The 20,056-nt window shown below is 47.2% G+C and overlaps 1 protein-coding gene across 2 annotated transcripts in view; it reads left to right on the top strand.

Annotated features, from left to right (window-relative positions):
- Positions 1-20,056, top strand: part of LOC134948345 (histo-blood group ABO system transferase-like) — a 110,959-nt gene that overhangs the window by 63,328 nt on the left and 27,575 nt on the right. For both annotated transcript variants that reach the window (XM_063936270.1, XM_063936269.1), the window contains exons 2-3: positions 10,933-11,008; positions 17,929-17,988. In XM_063936270.1, the coding sequence (XP_063792340.1) occupies positions 10,933-11,008; positions 17,929-17,988 (136 nt within the window). The remainder of the gene's footprint in view (positions 1-10,932; positions 11,009-17,928; positions 17,989-20,056) is intronic.

Raw genomic sequence — 20,056 nt, 5'->3', positions numbered from 1 at the left:
TATACTGTGGTCTGACCAGCAGTGCCACAGCATAGTACACTGCGGTACAGCACAAACAATATGTATATATATTTATAATTATATTTTAGTCTTTTTAGCTTTTACTATTTTAATTGTACACTGGGGTGGAGCACCTGGATGGATGGACAGATAACCCCTAGGTGGACAAAGCATCCCTTGTCAGATACAGCAGATGACAGAACACCCCTGGATTGATACACCATCCCCACAGCAGCCACCAGCCAACTTCCATGGTTCACAGCCCAGCACTGAGATGGACATGTCCGTTCAGTACGCTCTCCACAGCCAGAGTCAAAATGGCGCCGATCACTGGGACCTTTATAGAATCCAAAACCCTGCGAGCACTCGACAGTGGGATGCTTCATTTTGGGAACCGATTTAAGCGGGAAAACCCAAGGCGGACTCAGATCCCGGTCCAGATTGGAAGTTCGGGTGGGTCTGGTTCTCGGAGAACCGTATGCAATTATCTCTACTTCATATTATGCCACATTATAGTGCCTTCATGTCATGTTGTGCCACATTACAGTGCACACTTTATATTATGTAGCATTATAATGTCCTCCAGTTTATTTTATACAACATTACATGAGGAGGACCAGGGCAGGCTGTATAAAGAGAGGAGTGGGTCAGTGTGCAGTGTTCCATACCTCCCAACTGTAATTATTTTAGTGGGAAAGTCCCATTTTTGGGGGGTTGGGGTGGGGAAGGGGGGTCAGTTGGGAGGCAACCTGTCACTTTCTGCTCTGCTTTGCAGAGCAATGATGAATAGATGCTGTGCACATGCGCGCAACGTTATTCCCAGGAGAGAGGAACTGGGGGCATTTCTAGCCGGCAGCGCAGTAGACTCTGAGCACTAGGGTCACTAGTAGACCGTAGCGCTGTGCCAGAGTCTACTCGCATACGCAGGTCTCCGGGAAACTGGCGTGGTGCCCATTGTCACAATGATTTTCTTACTGAGCATGCGCAAAGTGCTGTGAAAATGTCAGCCGTGTTATTTTCCTAGTGATTTGTGCAGTGATGCTGCTGCCAAAGCGGGACTCCGGAGGAGAAAGTATAGGAGGAACGCATTCAGAGTGTTTGGTGTGGGCCCCCCTATACCAGGTGCCTGAGTGCAACTGCACCCATTATAGATATGCCACTGGTCCAGGGACATACCTAGATATATTGGAGGCCCCGAGGGAAATGTTCATAAGGCCCCCTATCTACCACCTAATGGATTAAAATGTATCTAACCCATGTAACTGTGACCGGGAAGGTGGCCCTCTCAGCTCTGGGCCCCATAGCAGCTGCACTCCCTGCACCTATGGTAGCTACACCCTGTATATAACACATGTAACTGTGACAGGGAAGGTGGCTCCTCTCAGCTCTGGGCCCCATAGCAGCTGCACTCCCTGCACCTATGGTAGCTACACCCTGTATATAACACATGTAACTGTGACAGAGAAGGTGGCCCCTCTCAGCTCTCGGCCCCATAGCAGCTGAACTCCCTGCACCTATGGTAGCTACATCCTGTATATAATACATGTAACTGTGTCAGGGAAGGTGGCTCCTCTCAGCTCTGGGCGCCATAGCAGCTGCACTCCCTGCACCTATGGTAGCTACACCCTTGTATATATAACACATGTAACTGTGACAGGGAAGGTGGCCCCTCTCAGCTCTGGGCCCCATAGCAGAGGCACTTCCTGCACCTATAGTAGCTGCACCCTGTATATAACACATGTAACTGTTAAAGGGAGGTGGCCCCTCTCAGCTCTGGGCCCCATAGCAGCTGCACTCCCTGCACCTATGGTAGCTACACCCTTGTATATAACACATGTAACTGTGACAGGGAAGGTGGCCCTCTCAGCTCTGGGCCCCATAGAAGCTGCACTCCCTGCACCTATGGTAGCTACACCCTGTATATAACACATGTAACTGCGACAGAGAAGGTGGCCCCTCTCAGCTCTGGGCCCCATAGCAGCTGAACTCCCTGCACCTATGGTAGCTACGCCCCTATATATAACACATGTTACTGTGTCAGGGAAGGTGGCTTCTCTCAGCTCTGGGCCCCATAGCAGAGGCACTTCCTGCACCTATGGTAGCTACACCCTTGTATATAACACATGTAACTGTGACAGGGAAGGTGGCGCTTCTCAGCTCTGGGCCCCATAGCAGCTGCACTCCCTGCACCTATGGTAGCTACACCCTTGTATATAACACATGTAACTGTGACAGGGAAGGTTGCCCCTCTCAGCTCTGGGCCCCATAGCAGAGGCACTTCCTGCACCTATAGTAGCTGCACCCTGTATATAACACATGTAACTGTGACAGGGAAGGTGGCCCCTCTCAGCTCTGGGCCCCATAGCAGCTGCACTCCCTGCACCTATGGTAGCTACACCCTGTATATAACACATGTAACTGTGACAGGGAAGGTGGCCCCTCTCAGCTCTGGGCCCCTTAGCAGCTGCACTCCCTGCACCTATGGTAGCTACACCCTGTATATAACACATGTAACTGTGACAGGGAAGGTGGCCCCTCTCAGCTCTGGGCCCCATAGCAGCTGCACTTCCTGCCAGAGCCGGCCCTAGGTATAGGCAAACTATGCAATTGCCTAGGGCATCTGATATGCCTAGGGGCACAAGCAGCTTCTGCTGATTAAAATGATATGCAGCATGCCTATATTCTGTGTGTAGCATTTCGTATGCAGATACAGCCACAGTCACACACAGTATATAGGCATGCCACATATCATTTTAATCAGGAGAAGCTGCTTGTGCATCCTAGCCACATAGCAATACAAATAAGATGCATTTTCATCAAAAACAGGCACCCGACGTTAGCAGAGCTACCAGTTGACTCGCGCCAGGCATCTCCTGCTGCATGGTGTAAGATTTATGTATCCAATCAGAGGCAGAGGTCACAGTGTTAGCGGCCGTGTGAGTGCTGTGTGTGTGAGTGTGTTGGTTGTGCAATAGTGTTCAGCATATTTGTAACGGTCATTATGCATTTCATGTGTATAATGCATTAATAATGTGCAGCAAATGTGTGTAGAAAGGGCACTACTTTGTAGTCTAATGTGAATAAAGAGCAATATGGTATGATGTAATGTGAATAAGGAGCAATATGGTGTGGTGTAATGTGAATAAGGAGCAATATGGTGTGGTGTAATGTGAATAAGGAGCAATATGGAGTGGTGTAATGTGAATAAGGAGCAATATGGTGTGGTGTAATGAGAATAAAGAGCAATATGGTGTGGTGTGATGTGAATAAAGAGCAATATGGTGTGGTGTAATGTGAATAAGGAGCAATATGGTGTGGTGTAATGTGAATAAAGAGCAATATGGTGTGGTGTAATGTGAATAAGGAACAATATGGTGTGGTGTAATGTGAATAAGGAGCAATATGGTGTGGTGTAATGTGAATAAGTAGCAATATGGTGTGGTGTAATGTGAATAAGGAACAATATGGTGTGGTGTAATGTGAATAAGGAGCAATATGGTGTGGTGTAATGAGAATAAAGAGCAATATGGTGAGGTGTAATGTGAATAAGGAGCAATATGGTGTGGTGTAATGAGAATAAAGAGCAATATGGTGTGGTGTAATGTGAATAAGGAGCAATATTGTGTGGTGTAATGTGAATAAGGAGCAATATTGTTTGGTGTAATGTGAATAAGGAGCAATATGGTGTGGTGTAATGAGAATAAAGAGCAATATGGTGAGGTGTAATGAGAATAAAGAGCAATATGGTGAGGTGTAATGTGAATAAGGAGCAATATAGTGTGGTGTAATGTGAATAAGGAGCAATATGGTGTGGTGTAATGTGAATAAGGAGTAATATGGTGTGGTGTAATGTGAATAAGGAGCAATATGGTGTGGTGTAATGTGAATAAAGAGCAATATGGTGTGGTGTAATGTGAATAAGGAGCAATATGGTGTGGTGTAATGTGAATAAGGAGCAATATGGTGTGGTGTAATGTGAATAAGGAGCAATATGGGTGTAATGTGAATAAGGAGCAATATGGTGTGGTGTAATGTGAATAAGGAGCAATATGGTGTGGTGTAATGTGAATAAGGAGCAATATGGTGTGGTGTAATGTGAATAAGGAGCAATATGGTGTGGTGTAATGTGAATAAGGAGTAATATGGTGTGGTGTAATGTGAATAAGGAGCAATATGGTGTGGTGTAATGTGAATAAGGAGCAATATGGAGTGGTGTAATGTGAATAAGGAGCAATATGGTGTGGTGTAATGAGAATAAAGAGCAATATGGTGTGGTGTAATGAGAATAAAGAGCAATATGGTGTGGTGTAATGTGAATAAAGAGCAATATGGTGTGGTGTAATGAGAATAAAGAGCAATATGGTGTGGTGTAATGAGAATAAAGAGCAATATGGTGTGGTGTAATGTGAATAAGGAGCAATATTGTGTGGTGTAATGTGAATAAGGAGCAATATGGTGTGGTGTAATGAGAATAAAGAGCAATATGGTGTGGTGTAATGTGAATAAGGAGCAATATGGTGTGGTGTAATGTGAATAAGGAGCAATATGGTGTGGTGTAATGTGAATAAGGAGCAATATTGTGTGGTGTAATGTGAATAAGGAGCAATATGGTGTGGTGTAATGTGAATAAGGAGCAATATGGAGTGGTGTAATGTGAATAAGGAGCAATATGGTGTGGTGTAATGTGAATAAGGAGCAATATTGTGTGGTGTAATGTGAATAAGGAGCAATATGGTGTGGTGTAATGAGAATAAAGAGCAATATGGTGTGGTGTAATGTGAATAAGGAGCAATTCAGTATGATATTATGTGAATGAGGGGCACTACTGTGAGGAGTAACGTATATAAGGTAAAGTGGTACTACTGTGTGATGTAATGTGAATAAGGGACACTATCGCATGATTAATTGTGAACAAAGTTGCAGTACTGTGTGGCATAATTTGAATTGTGGGTACTATTGTGTGGCCATGCCCCTTCCCAGCAAGAACACATACCTTTTTGGGCTGTGCGCCGAATGTGAACACTGTTCTTATTTAAATTACCGGGGGTAGGAAAACCAAAATAAGGACTGCTATGGGTGAGGGGCGATGGTGCTGGGAAAGGGGTGCAGGGTCAGAGGCGGAACTAGCGTTGGTGCTAGGGGGCACCAGCCAAAATCTTGCCTAGGGCATCATATTGGGTAGGGCCGGCTCTGCTTCCTGCACCTATAGTAGCTACACCCTTGTATATAACACGTAACTGACAGGGAAGGTGGCCCCTCTCAGCTCATAGCAGCTGCACTTCCTGCACCTATAGTAGCTACACCCTTGTATATAACCACCAGTAGCGGATCTTGCCACGGGCAAGCAGGACTTATGCCCGGGGCGCCGCCATCCGGAGGGCGCCGCACCAGGGCAAGATCCGCTGCTGCTGTGCCCCCCGCTGGCCGCCTGCCCCCCGCTGCCGCTGTGAAGGGAAACTAGCCGCGTACGCGTCTAGTTTCCCTTCGTGGAGAGGTCCTTTACTGTGCGGTGCGCGATGACGTCATCGCGCACCGCACAGCTAAGGTCCTCTCCACGAAGGGAAACTAGACGCGTGTGCGTCATTGCGCACCGCACATCATTTCAGTCTGTACAGGGGGCGTAAATGACCACGCCCCCTGTACGAAGCCACGCCCCCTATTGTCGCCCGGGGCGCACAGCGCCCAAGAACCGGCCCTGTATATAACATATGTACTGTGACAGGGAAGGTGGCCCCTCTCAGCTCTGGGTCCCATAGCAGCTGAACTCCCTGCACCTATGGTAGCTACACCCTTGTATATAACATATGTACTGTGACAGGGAAGGTGGCCCCTCTCAGCTCTGGACCCATTGCACTCCCTGCATCTATGGTAGTCACGCCCTTGGGTAGTATGTATATGACATAGGACATTCCATCGTTGATAAAGCTAGCAATTTTCTATTCCTGTTTAGTGACAGTGTCCCAATCTTGTATTGTTTATAAAACCACAAGTTGTGCATCCAGAGTGATTCATCAGGAGCCATCTTGGGGTTTGGAAGAAAGCCATTTGTGGTGGTTTCTCTGTTTGCAAATTCTTTTTCTTCAGGTGACTAATAAGCTTACAGATTGTCATTATTTTTGAACTGTTGTCAGTATGTGGAGGTCTCAGAATAGCATCCTGCTTAAAATAGACACATTTTATAGAAAAAAAAATTTAAATTTGAAATGATAAATTATGGAATTTGGAAATAAAAGTTATAATATTGAGAAGAGTATGACAAAGATGCGTATATTTGCATATATTTACGGGCCCCCTTTTCTCTTAATATGCCTCTGCGGCCATACTCTGACAAATATTCTGCACATGGCACCAGGCAGCCAGGTGGGAGGTTCAGAGGGGTGCAGGGGGGGGGTGAGAAAATGATCTCATTATAGTGGACCTGCCCTCCCAATATACAAGCCATAATTCATAGCTTTGTAAAACGGGGGGCGGGCCATATGATTCAATTCTGCGCAAGTCGTGTCATACAGCTGCCTAAACCGCTTATTCTTCTGGAAGTCTGAGAGCCAGCCAAGTTTCAGGGGTATGCATAACAGAGGTGTGCGCAGAGCCCCGGTTTTGGTTTTGGTTCTACTTCATTATTGTGATTTAGTTTTGGCAAACCACACCCTCAAGTGTTTTAGTTCGGATTCAGTTTTTGATTTGGTTTAAAATCGATAAATAAGTTGAAAATTATTGATAGAAATCAATAAAAACCGATCAAGATTACAAGAACCGTGTCATTTTTGCAATTGAAAACCCAAAATTTGGATTTAAATCCAAAGTCACACAGCGGGAAGTTCCAAAAGGGACTCGGTTCGGATCCGATCGGTGCTCATTCTGAATGGCAGGAACATCTGGTTCTAATTAGTGATGAGCGAGGTTCGGTTTTACTCGGTTTTACTCGGTTTTACTCGGTTCTCAAAACGGCATCTTATTGGCTATCCAAAACACGTGACATCCGTGAGCCAATAAGATGCCGTTTTGAGAACCGAGTAAAACCGAGTAAAACCGAATCCGCTCATCACTAGTTCTAATCATGTTTTGATGGGTCGGTTAGAATTAGGTCGACAGTGTCTAGGTTGACCACTATTGGTCGACAGTAAGCAGGTTGACATGGTTTCTAGGATGACAGGGACTCTAGGTTGATATGTACTAGATCGACATGACAAAAGGTCGACATGAGTTTTTTCACTTTTTTTATGTCGTTTTATCCGTACAGTGACCGGGAACCCCAATTAATGCACCGTGTCCCCTCGCATGGCTCGCCACGCTTCAGGCAAGGTGCCTCACTCCGCTCGGCACAGGTTACCGTTCCCAACTGTAGTCCACGTGGATCGTAAAGTATGAAAAAGTTCATATAATGGGAAAAAATGTGAAAAACTCATGTCGACCTTTTGTCATGTCGACCTAGAACATGTCAACCTAGAGTCCCTGTCGACCTAGAAACCATATCGACCGACTTACTGTCGACCAATAGTGGTCAACCTAGACAGTGACGACCTGCAGTAAGTGTGGTCGACCTGAAGACCAGATCCCATAACGTAGAGTTTTGTAAGCAATGAGAAAGGACTAAAATGGGCAATTAATAACAGAAAAATAATAATAATAAAATGTACATGTGGCCGTATTAAAAATACATGTCACTGATAAAATGAACTGGAGTCTGGAGGAGGGGCATAGAGGGAGGAGCCAGTTCACACACTTTGAAAGTCTTAAAGTGTCCATGTCTCCTGCGGATCCCATCTTTACCCCATGGTTCTGAGTGTGACCCCAGCATCCTCTAGGACGTATGAGAAAGGTATTTATAAATATTTCGGTTATCATAGGGAGTAGTTAACTTTCATTGTACAAATTGGGCTTGTGAAAAAAAATTATCAGTAAATGTTAACAACCTTCAGAAAAATCATTGTAGTACTATCATATAGTTATATAGATTTGAAAATAATATCACACACAATGTATGCTATAAATATATAAAAACATAAAATATATAATATAACGGATATTCCATTTCTATAGAAAATAATAAGTTGTTTATCCTATTTTTCTATAGCCATAAGAACTAAGTAACATATGCTATAAAATAAATTCTACATACTATATATTTTATTGAGTTTATATCATTACTGAGACCTGTAATTAAACATCAATTTACTGTACTAAGAAAAGGGACAGACAATAATTACTTACTGACAACCCATTATTTAAGTGTTAAATTGTTTACTAAAAGGAGGGACAATATTTTAACTACTAGTTACCTACTAATTTACTGAATACAGGACCTTATTCATGTTTGTTAGCAAATCAAAAAAGCAAGCAACTTGGCAAAACCATGCTATACTGCAGGTGGGAGAGGTGTAACATGTGCAGAGAGAGTTCGATTTGGGTGGGGTGTGTTCAAACTGAAATCTAAATTGCAGTGTAAAAATAAATCAGCCAGTAGTTACCCTGCACAGAAACAATATAACCCACACAAATCTAACTCTCTCTGCACATGTTACGTCTGCCCCACCTGCACCTGGTTTTGCCCAGTTACTTGCTTTTTTTTATTTTGCTAACAACTCTGAATAACCCCCACACAGTAGTTACAGACAATAGTAATGATTCTGACTTGGGAATCGAGCAAGAAAGAGCAAGTAACTATGCTGCACTGTGCTGTAGGCGGGGCAGATGTGGCAGATGTGACCTGTGCAAAGAGATTACGGGGATTATTTAGAGCTGGACGCAGCTGCGCGTTCTCGCACAGCAGCCGCATCCAGCTGGTCTGCGCATGCTCACCGGCCACTGTGCGCATGTGAGACCTTAGACATTGCGGACGCATCCAGGAACATACCTCCCAACTGTCCCGATTTTGGCGGGACAGTCCCATTTTTCACAGTCTGTCCTGCTGTCCTACCGGCGGGGTCGCAGTGTCCCACGGGTGGGGGGGGGGGGCAGTTGGGAGATCCCCCCCTGTCACTCCCTGCTCTGAGGAGAGCAGCGGTGAATAGATGCTGTGCGCATGCGCACAGTGTCTATTCACGGAAGAGAGGTACAGGGGGCATGACCAGCAGCTCTCACAGCGCTGTTCATGCCCCCATAATGATGAAAACGGGGGTGTGGCTTGCAATCGCGGCACTTGCCGCGAGGCTAGGCCTCCTTTTTGTTAGGCCACGCCGGTTAATTAGACAAACATTGGGGCAGATGTATTAACCCGGAGAAGGCATAAGGAAGTGATAAACCAGTGATAAGTGCAAGCTGATAAAGACACCAGACAATCAGCTCCAGTATGTAAATTAACAGTTATGATCTGATTGGCTGGTGCGTTTATCACCTTGCACATATCACTGGTTTATCACTTCATTATGCCTTCTCCAGGTTAATACATCTGCCCCAAAGTTACTTGCCTTTTGATTTTCTCCCATCTCAGAATCAGCCTCAATATTTTCACTTGGTGACAGACAAAGGGGTAGATGTATTAAGCCTGGAGAAGTGATAAAGCAGTGATAAGTGCAAGGTGATAATGCACCAGCCAATCAGCTCTTAACTTAACTGTTAATTTACATATTGGAGCTGATTGGCTGGTGCGTTATCTCCTTGCACTTATCACTGGTTTATCACTTCTCCAGGCTTAATACATCTGCCCCAATATTTCAAAAAGTATGGCTTATCAACTGAATCTTTGGGTACAGTGACAATCATCATTTCACTAAAGGTGCAACACACACTTGCCGATACAGTCAGCGGCGTCGCTCATTTTGCCCTTCCTGAGCGACGTCGACTAGTGTGCATGCTGCCGAGCGATGCGCGGCCCCGCGGGTCGTTAATGACCCTCACTGTCGGCCGTGCATGCAGCTCAGTTTGGAAGTCCAAAAGCAGCATGCACGACCCGGCAACGGCGTGAAGTCACTGAGCGATATTGTTTGCATATAGCTCAGTGTGTACGCACTATCGACAACTGCCCCGGCAGGGAAGGGAACACACTAGGCGATGCCGTGCCCACTTTTACTGACAGATCATTTGAATTTACTAACTTCAATGACTGTACATCAGACTTACCTACATTTTGGCTGCTCTCTGCGGGAGAGAGCAGCCAGGTCAGCTCAGAGGGCGGGCAGGGGAGGCTGTGACGTCGTAGAGGGGGTGGGCCGAAGGCGGGATGGGGCGGAGAAAGGGTGGAGCAAGGGCGGGGTCATGACGATGCCTCTTTCAAGCCACGCCCCCCGCTCTGTAATGCCGCAATCACCGGCATTACACTGCAGGGGGCGTGGCTATGATGACGCGATTCAGCAAGAATCGCGTCATCAACTGCCCGGACCGCCCACTTTACACACTAAGTGGGCGGACGGGCAGGGGGGTCCCCACGAAACGGGAGACTTGCCTGCTCTTCCGGGGGGCCGGGAGGGTCACCCGATTTTCGGGAGCCTCCCGGCCATTCCGGGAGAGTAGGCAAGTATGCTGTACATGTACATTCAGCGACAGCTTCATTAGCAAATTTGGTAGCATTGCCAAACTGATAATGAAAAAATTGCAATTTGGGGATGACCAGCACAGGACAAGGTCACTCAGCTTCAGTGACCCTCGCAAATCAAGGGTAGCCTCCTGCCTGCGCAGACTAACTGCAAAAGCAGGTGCAGCACACCCATTTTTTGCATCGTAGCAGCTGTTTTACCCCCTGCCCTCTGCAACGTCGCCCCTGACAGCCCCACGAACGCCTCTGCCTGTCAATCAGGCAGATGCATTCGCATCACTGATAAACTGCACTTCTATTGGTAATGCTTGAAAAAAAGATATAATTACCCATATTGAAATATGACGTACAGATTTTGTTATTTTAGATGGAACTTTCCATCTATATATTCAGTGCAAGTCATCATATTCTGTAAAATTGTCTGACGATGCAGTGAAAAAATGCAATTTGTTTTTTTACAGTGCAAGCAATCCCTGGAAAGAAATACTGTTCTATCTTGGTTTGTGTTTTAATCCTGTTTTCATTCTCATTCACCTGGTGAGTTCACTATACTCTTATATAAAGTAATCTATGGAATATATGTATTTATGTACTGTATGTATGTTTGTATTGTTAATATGGGGGGTCATTCCTACCCGATCGCTCGCTGCAGTTTCTCGCAGCGCAGCGATTGGGTCGGAACAGTGCATAGCAGCCGTCATTGCCTAGCGATCGCCTCTGCGGCAGAGACGGTCGCTGGGAGGGAGGGGGCTGGACGGCGGCGTTAAGCCGCCGTTTAGGGGGCAAATGTGGAAAATAGGAAAAAAAACGGCTGCGCAATGTGTTAGAGCAATAAGAATAGGAGCTGACGTGTAGATAATAAAAGGTAATTTATTTATAATAATTACATCACATGAGAAATTAATTATATGTTTAAAATAAAGATTATACCAAATTAGATAGTTGAGCACCTTGATTTGCATATAGGAATATAGGCTATGGGTAAGCGCCTGCAGTACTGATGTAACAATGTGTCCGGTATCAATCTCCAGATGTAATGTCCACAATAAATGAACGACCAATCAATTGGTGATGAGTGTAAAGTTGCCGGAATATGCAGTCTCAATGTAGCAAATGTAACCTGTTGCCGGATGAATGAATAAATACCTCTCCGTGGGCTGGTACAGACCGAGCGTCCTCGGCTGTATAGTCCTGCAGTGCCCACTGTTTGCTGTGCAGCAGGGAGGTAGTTGTACTATCGTCAGGCGGGTGCAACAGGTTGTCAGCGGCGTGCTGATGAGAGCGGCGGGCGGCAATGGCGTTGCGCCGGGATGTGGAGCCGAAGCAGGGATGGCTCAATCAGCAGCTTGCTACCTTAGCAGAGTCCAAAGTCAAGGTGTACAAGAGGGCAGGGTCCTAACGCGTTTCGTCACATATCATGTGACTTTCTCAAAGGTATATCCCAGCCTCTGGGTCAATCAGTATTTAGGGGGCGCGGTCCAGCCAACGCAGGCATGGCCGGACTGTTGGGGGGCGGGCCGCGGCGGCTGCGTGACATCACACGCAGCCGCTGCAAACCGGGGAGCGATGATGTGAGCACCATACACGCATACCTCCCAACTGTTCCGATTTTGGCGGGACAGTCCTGTTTTTCTAAGACTGTCCCACCATCGGGCAGCTGTGTCCTGCAGTGGTGGTGGTGGTGGGGGGCAGTTGGGAGACCCTCACTCACTCACTCACTGCTTAGCAGAGCAGCGGTGTATAGACGCATCTGTTCACTGGAAGAGAGGGATAGGGTGCATGCCAGCAGCTCACAGAGAGCTGGGCATGCCCCCACAGCAGTGAAAATGGGGGCGTGGCCTGTAATCGCGGCACCCTTCATGAGGCCACACACCCTACCAGTGAGGCCACGCCCCCTAATTTCGGGCACGCGCCTCCAGCACGTGTCTGTGCCCATCCTCCCAACTTTCTAAAGTTGGGAGGTATGTATATGTTTCCAAAGTTTTTAAAGATCAAACTTAAAACGGCAGCTTAACGAGAATATGATATCACTAATGAAAAGTCACACATACTAAACATTGTATATTATTAAGCTAAAATACAACACCACACAGAAATGTTGTGATATAGAGGCATATTTATAACATTTCTAACGCAGATGTCATAAATATTGTTTGCATAAATTCACAAAGTGTCAATTCATTATTTTTTTTATATGGTTCTATGGGGGTCATTCCGACCCGATCGCTCGCTGCAGTTTGTTGCAGTGCAGCGATCGGGTCGGAACTGCGCATGTGCCGGCGCCGCAGTGCACCAGCGCATGGCAGCTGTCGGTGCCTAGCGATCGCCTCTGACACAGAGGCGGTCACTGGGCGGGAGGGGGCTGAACAGCGGTGTTAAGCCGCCGTTTAGGGGGAGCGGTCTGGCCAACGCAGGCGTGGCCGGAACGTTGGGGGAGGGCGATCCGCGGTGGCTGCGTGACGTCACACGCAGCCAATGCGGACCAGGGAGCATTGAGTAGCTCCCGGCCAGCACGCTAAAGCTGCACTGGTCGGGAGCTACTCTTGAAGTGCAAAGGCATCGGCGCTGTGCGATGCCTTTGCACTTCTGCGGGGGGAGGGGGGGGCACTGACATGCGGGCCAGGATAGCCCTGTGCTGGGTGTCCCCCCACATGTCAGTGTGAATGATCGTAGCTGTGCTAAATTTAGCACAGCTACGATCAACTTGGAATGTCCCCCTATGTACTAAGCCTTGGAGAGGGATAAAGTGGACAGAGATAAAGAACCAACCAATCTGCTCTTAGCTTAGCGATGTGTGCTGGGCTATTTTTGCTAGTTTTGGTTCTAGTTCGTCATCGGGTTTTGGTTTTGGATCTGTATTTTTTTAAAATAAATTAAAAAAGAAGAGCTAAAATCACAGAATTTGGGCTGGTTTTTGTTCCTACAGTATTTTAACCTCAATAACATTCATTTCCATTCAATTTTGACCACCTCACAACAATATTGTTTTCATCCAGTTTAGAAAAAAGCGAGCTGGCTGGTTACTAAATGACAGAGCAGCAACACAAACACACAGTATGTTATAGCAAATCTATGAAACATTGCCACACAGCATTGGCAGAAATGAAAAGTGGTGCAAGATGAAATTGTCCTTGGGCCCTTTCACCGACCCTTATGTTGGATATTAAAAAGTACATGCACAGTTTAACAAACTAAGCACTTCAACGACAGAGACTGACACTTTTGCGCTGAAGTGCATGGTTTGCTTAGCCCAACAAAATAAGCTACCAATGGGCTTAAGGCAGTTAAACTAACAGTTCTACATTGCCAAGATGCCAGCTCAACTCACACTATGGGGATTCAAAGGGCTTTTATATACACAGTATTTGAACAAACACACTGGAGTACAGCTCACAGAACAGTACAAACAATTGAACAATATATATTTATTTCTGTGTGTTTCCATGTGCGTGTCGCGTGCCTTCACCTCAACACCCATCTCCATGGAAATGGGGGCATGCCACGAGTCCATGTCACTCTGACTCACGGCACGACCCCGATTTTAGGGTCCGCTTCCACTCACAGAGTGTGCGCTCCTGTCGTGTGTGCAAGTGCACCTTTGGTGCACACAGTGCATGCACATGCCAGGGCCAATTTCGGCCCCCAGTCCATCCCTGGTGACAGCACAGCTTGTAGATGAAGACAGTGACAGCACAGTTTGTGTATGGACACAGTAACAGCAAAGCTTGTGGATGGACACTGTCACAGCACAGCTTGTGCATGGACGCAGTGGGGTAAACTTACTAAGATTGGACTTTTTTTTAGAACTGGTGATGTTGCCCATAGCAACCAATCAGATTCTACTTAACATTTATCTAGCTGCTTCTAGAAGATAATAGATACAGGGCCAGATGCATCATCACTTGGAAAGTGATAAAATGGAGAGTGAAAAAGTAACAGCCAGTCAGCTCCTAACTGACATTTTTCAAACACAGCATGTGACATGGTAGTTAGGAGCTGATTGGCTGGTACTTTTTCACTCTCCATTTTATCACTTTCCAAGCGATGATGCATCTAGCCCAGAATCTGATTGGTTGCTATGGGCAACATCACCAGTTCAAAAAAAACGCCCACCTTAGTAAATTTACCCCAGTGACAGCACAGCTTGTGGATGGACACAGTGACAGCACAGCTTGTGGATGGACACACCACTTAGACACAGCAGAGCACAGCGCAGCACACAGCAGCGTGACTGGAGTGAAATGGCTCTGAATAACCTCCTTATATAGGGCCTAATTCAAATCTGATCGCAACAGCAAATTTGTTAGCTAATGGGCATAACCATGAGGGTCATTCCGAGTTGTTCGCTCGTTGCCGATTTTCGCTATACTGCGATTAGTCGCTTACTGCGCATGCGCAAGGTTCGCAGAGCGCATGCGCTTAGTTATTTTACACAAAAGTTAGATATTTTACTCACGACATAACAAAGCTTTTTCATCGCTGTGCTGATCGTAGTGCGATTTACAGGAAGTGGGTGTTTCTGGGCGGAAACTGGCCGTTTTATGGGAGTGTGCGAAAAAACTCAGGCGTTCGAGTTGCAAAACGCAGGAGTGGCTGGAGAAACGGGGGAGTGGTTGGGCAAACGCTGGGTGCGTTTGTGACGTCAAACCAGGAACGAAAAGGACTGAGCTGAGCACAATGGCTGAGTAAGTCTGGAGCTACTCAGAAACTGCTAAGAAATTTCTATTCGCAATTCTGCTAATCTTTCGTTCGCAATTCTGCTAAGCTAAGATACACTCCCAGAGGGCGGCGGCTTAGCGTGTGCAATGCTGCTAAAAGCAGCTAGCGAGCGAACAACTCGGAATCACCCCCCAAGTACAGTGCAGGGAAGGGAAGGGGGGGAGGGGGGGCAGATATACCATGTGCAGAGAGAGTTAGATTTGGGTGGGGTGTGTTCAAACTGAAATCTAAATTGCAGTGTAAAAATAAAGCAGGCAGTATTTTACCCTGCACAAAAACAAAATAACCCACCCAAATCTAACACTCTCTGCACATATTACATCTGCCTGCACCCCTGGCAGTGCACATGGGGCATAATTCAGATCTGTTTGCTCACTAGCTACTTTTTGCAGCGCTGCGAACAGATAGTTGCCGCCTATAGGCCCTCATTCTGAGTTGATCGCAGCAGCAAGTTTGTTAGCAATTGGGCAAAATCACGTGCACTGCAGCGGGGGGGGGGGGGGGCAGATATAACATTTGCAGAGAGAGTTAAATATGGGTGGATTATATTGTTTCTGTGCAGGGTAAATACTGGCCGCTTTGCCCAACTGCTAACAAAATTGTTGCTGCGATCAACTCATAATTAGGCCCATAGGGGAGTGTATTTTAGCTTTGCAAGTGTGCGAACGCATGTGCAGCCGCCCTGTACAGAAACAGCTTGTGCAGTTTCTGAGTAGCTCTGACCTTACCCAGCCGCTGCGATCACTTCAGCCTATTCGAGCCTGGAATTGACGTCAGACATCCGCCCTGCAAACGCTTTGACACGCCTGCGCTTTTCCAACCACTCCCAGAAAACGTTCAGTTGCCACCCACAAACGCCTTCTTCCTGTCAATCTCCTTGCGAACGGCAGTGCGAATGGTTTCTTTGCTAGAATCAGTGCACAACAACGATCCGCTTTGTAACCATACGGCGCGCCTGCGCATTGCAGTGCGTACGCAATAGTTACCTGATCGCTGCGCAGCGAAAAACGCTAGCGAGCGAACAGATCTGAATTAGGTCCTTGGTTTTGCCCATTAGCAATTTGCAGCTGCGATCAGGTCTGAATTAGGCATCTAGAATCCAAGACCTGCGAGAATCCGACGTGAGGATGATGATGTTTTGCCTCAATTTGGAATTTGAATATCAGGGCTCAGAAGTTGGGGCGGGCTCAGATTTCCTAAAATCCGAACTGCTCATCTATATCCTAACTGTTGTCTGTAACATGGCAGACAGGAGCTGTTTGCCTGGTGCTTTGGGGGTCATTCCGAGTTGTTCGCTCGTTATTTTTTTCTCGCAACAGAGCGATTAGTCACTAATGCGCATGCGCAATGTCCGCAGTGCGACTGCGCCAAGTAAATTTGCTATGCAGTTAGGTTTTTTACTCACGGCATTACGAGGTTTTTTCTTCGTTCTGGTGATCGTAATGTGATTGACAGGAAGTGGGTGTTTCTGGGCGGAAACTGTCCGTTTTATGGGTGTGTGTGAAAAAACGCTACCGTTTCTGGGAAAAACGCGGGAGTGGCTGGAGAAATGGAGGAGTGTCTGGGCGAACGCTGGGTGTGTTTGTGACGTCAAACCAGGAACGACAAGCACTGAACTGATCGCAGATGCCGAGTAAGTGTCGAGCTACTCAGAAACTGCTAAGAAGTGTCTATTCGCAATTCTGCTAATCTTTCGTTCGCAATTTTGCTAAGCTAAGATTCACTCCCAGTAGGCGGCGGCTTAGCGTGTGCAATGCTGCTAAAAGCAGCTTGCGAGCGAACAACTCGGAATGACCCCCTTTATCTCTTGCATGCCTCATTGGAGGGTGACAGAGCTTGGTAAATGTGAAAGCTTTGCAGCCCCCGAAGAAACCTACGGTACCTGCATCCAGCAGCGGCTCTTGCCACGGGCAAGCAGGATTTTTGCCCGGGGCGCCGCTGTCCTGGGGGGCGCCGCCACAGCGGCAAGAGCCGCTACTAACTGTGCAGTAGGAAAGGTCCTTTCCATGAAAGGAAACTAGATGCATCTAGTTTCCCTTCATGGAGAGGACCTTTCCCCCGCTACTAGTGCCTGCCGTGCGGCGCGCCTGACGTCATCGTGCACCGCACGACATTGGGGAGCGGCCGCAGACGTCTGTGCGGTGCTATGGGAGAGGCGTCATGACGTCTTTCCCATAGATCCGAGGAGCGGCGCCGGCGCCCGAAGACAGAGGGCAGCAGCGATCGGGAAGCAGGATTGGGGCTGGTGAGTATTTTTTTATTTTTTTTATTTTTTGGTAAGCGGAGCTACTAGGGGCACAGCTACTGGTGGGCACAGTACTGGGGGCAAAACTAATGGAGGCGCAGCACTGGGGGCAAAACTAATGGAGGCGCAGCACTGGGGGCAAAACTACTGAGTGCACAACTACAGGAGGCACAACTACTGGGGGCACAACTCTGCAGGGGGCAAAACTGTGACTACGCCCCTTCCCTATGTAGCCATGCCCCTAGTTTTTGACGTGCGCCGACGGCGCGCGCTAACCCTATTTGACCTATTCAACCTTATTTGAAAGGAAACTTTTGCCCTGGTCGCCACAAGGTCTAGAACCGGCCCTGCCTGCATCTGCCCCCATAAAAACCTATGGTATGGTATCGGAGATATCTATTGTGGAATTATGCTGCTACATTACAGACATCTACAGGTTGAATATCCCTTTTACAAATATTAATGTGCACTGTTATGTGTCCTATTATCCCAGGTATTATTGGAGAGATAGCGACTGGCATCCGGTTATGCTGCTGTCATGTAAAGATGACAGGTGAGCCGCCTTCTGTTTGCTTATGGATTATCTGAATACAATACCTGAGTTATGTCATGTGTACATCACGCCTTAATCTTATTTATCATAGAAGCAAAGTACAAGTAAGAAAGCACAGCCTGGGTACACTAAGGGCTTGTTTGCATAACTGAGACTTAGGGGTATATTTACTACAGTGCAGGTTTTCAAAAGTGGAGATATCGCCCATGGCAACCAATCAGATTCTAGATATTATTTTCTAGAAGGTGTTAGATAAATGATAAGTAGAATCTGATTGGTTGCTATAGGCAACATCCCCACTTTTAAAACCTGCACTTTAGTAAATAAATATATCCCTTTGAGGTAGATTTGCAAAAGCTTCTAAAACAGATAAGTGCAGGTCTTGCCAGTAGCAACCAATCAGATTCTGCCATGGTTTTCTAGAATGCAACTGAGAAATGACAGCAAGAATCTGATTGGTTGCTATGAGTAACTCCTCCACTTTTCATTTTAGGAAGGTTTAGTAAATCTACCCCACAGAGTGCAGATGCAGATACACCCCTCAGGAGGCGGGAGCATTATGCAATACTGATGATAGCGATCAGCAGCATCATCTGGTCACTCCTGATTGGTCAGGAGTGCGGTTATGGTTATACAAATTTCAGTCATGCAGTATGCATCCATGTTCTAAGTTGTGGACAAGGTTGTGAACACACCTCCCCACTTTTGGGGTGATATGCTCGCAGCCTGCAGCCAGAAAGTGAATGGCTGTAAGCGTGCTGATTGGTGGATGACTGGAGCTATCCACCAATCAGAGTGCTGGCAGCCACCCTCTGTATCGAGAGACATACAGGGCGGCGGGAGGGGTAAAGTATGATATTTAAAAAAAAAATGTATTCCCATGAATGATTTGGTAGGGGCATCAGTGCATTGCGTTGCCCGGGGGCCTACCATTTTGTTAAGACGGCCCTGAATGCGATTGCACATAACCACTCTGACTTGTGGGAGTATAATGGGCATGTATCTGAAGATTCAGGTGAGTCATGCTTATAGGGGTGGGAAGCTTATTTCTGACGGACCTGCTTGCACTAGCATGGGACTAGTGTAAACACAGATACCGGCACATTAGTGAACGGATAAGCATAAGGCACAGGGACGGATTAAGGCAGGTGGGGTCCCCGGGCGACAAACGTGTGGGGGCCCCCTCTACTAAAATTGCTGGGGAGACACCCCCATCACTACTAAAATTGCTGGAACCTCCCCCCCCCCTCCCCGTTGGTAAACGCAATGCCCCCCACCAGCGCGTATACACACACACACACACACACACACACACACACAATTGCTGCCACAGATTACCCCCCCCCCCCCCCCCCCCAACACACACACTCTCTCACTCACCCCGGATGCTCCTCAGCCTTGCCGGTGACAGCAGCACGCACCGGCGACTCAGTCAGTGTCTCGCGGGATAGTGTAGGGAAATCCCAGAGACACTGATTGAGCCGCCAGCGTGTGCTGTATACAGAGCTCCACAGCATCCGCCGCCGGCGTGTGCTGTATCCGGAGCCCCTCGGCGGCCGCGGGAGACGGTTTCAATTTAAAAAGCAGGGGTCTGTGGGGGCCTCTAATGTGTGGGGTAGCCCCTCCCATAATCCGGCTCTGATTAGGTAGTAAATCTGGCTTCCCTGGCTGCCGGCAGTTACAGCCACTTTGCCTGCTACTCAGAATCAGAGACCAAAACGTTCTACAAAGTAATACTGCAGGGGGCGCAATGTGTTATTTTTTTTAATCACCCAGCATTCAACTGCACACTTCTTACCTGTGGGATTCTATATATAGGCACTTAGCGTATTACCATTATTTCTCTGACGTCCTAAGTGGATGCTGGGACTCCGTAAGGACCATGGGGAATAGCGGCTCCGCAGGAGACTGGGCACAACTAAAGAAAGTTTTAGGACTACCTGGTGTGCACTGGCTCCTCCCACTATGACCCTCCTCCAGACCTCAGTTAGAATCTTGTGCCCGGCTGAGCTGGATGCACACTAGGGGCTCTCCTGAGCTCCTAGAAAGAAAGTATATTTTAGGTTTT

This window comes from Pseudophryne corroboree, chromosome 8 (assembly GCF_028390025.1).
Source record: "Pseudophryne corroboree isolate aPseCor3 chromosome 8, aPseCor3.hap2, whole genome shotgun sequence".
Classification (NCBI taxonomy): Eukaryota; Metazoa; Chordata; class Amphibia; order Anura; family Myobatrachidae; genus Pseudophryne; species Pseudophryne corroboree.
Note: the sequence above shows the minus strand (reverse complement) of the source record. Positions and strands in the feature narration are given on the sequence as shown.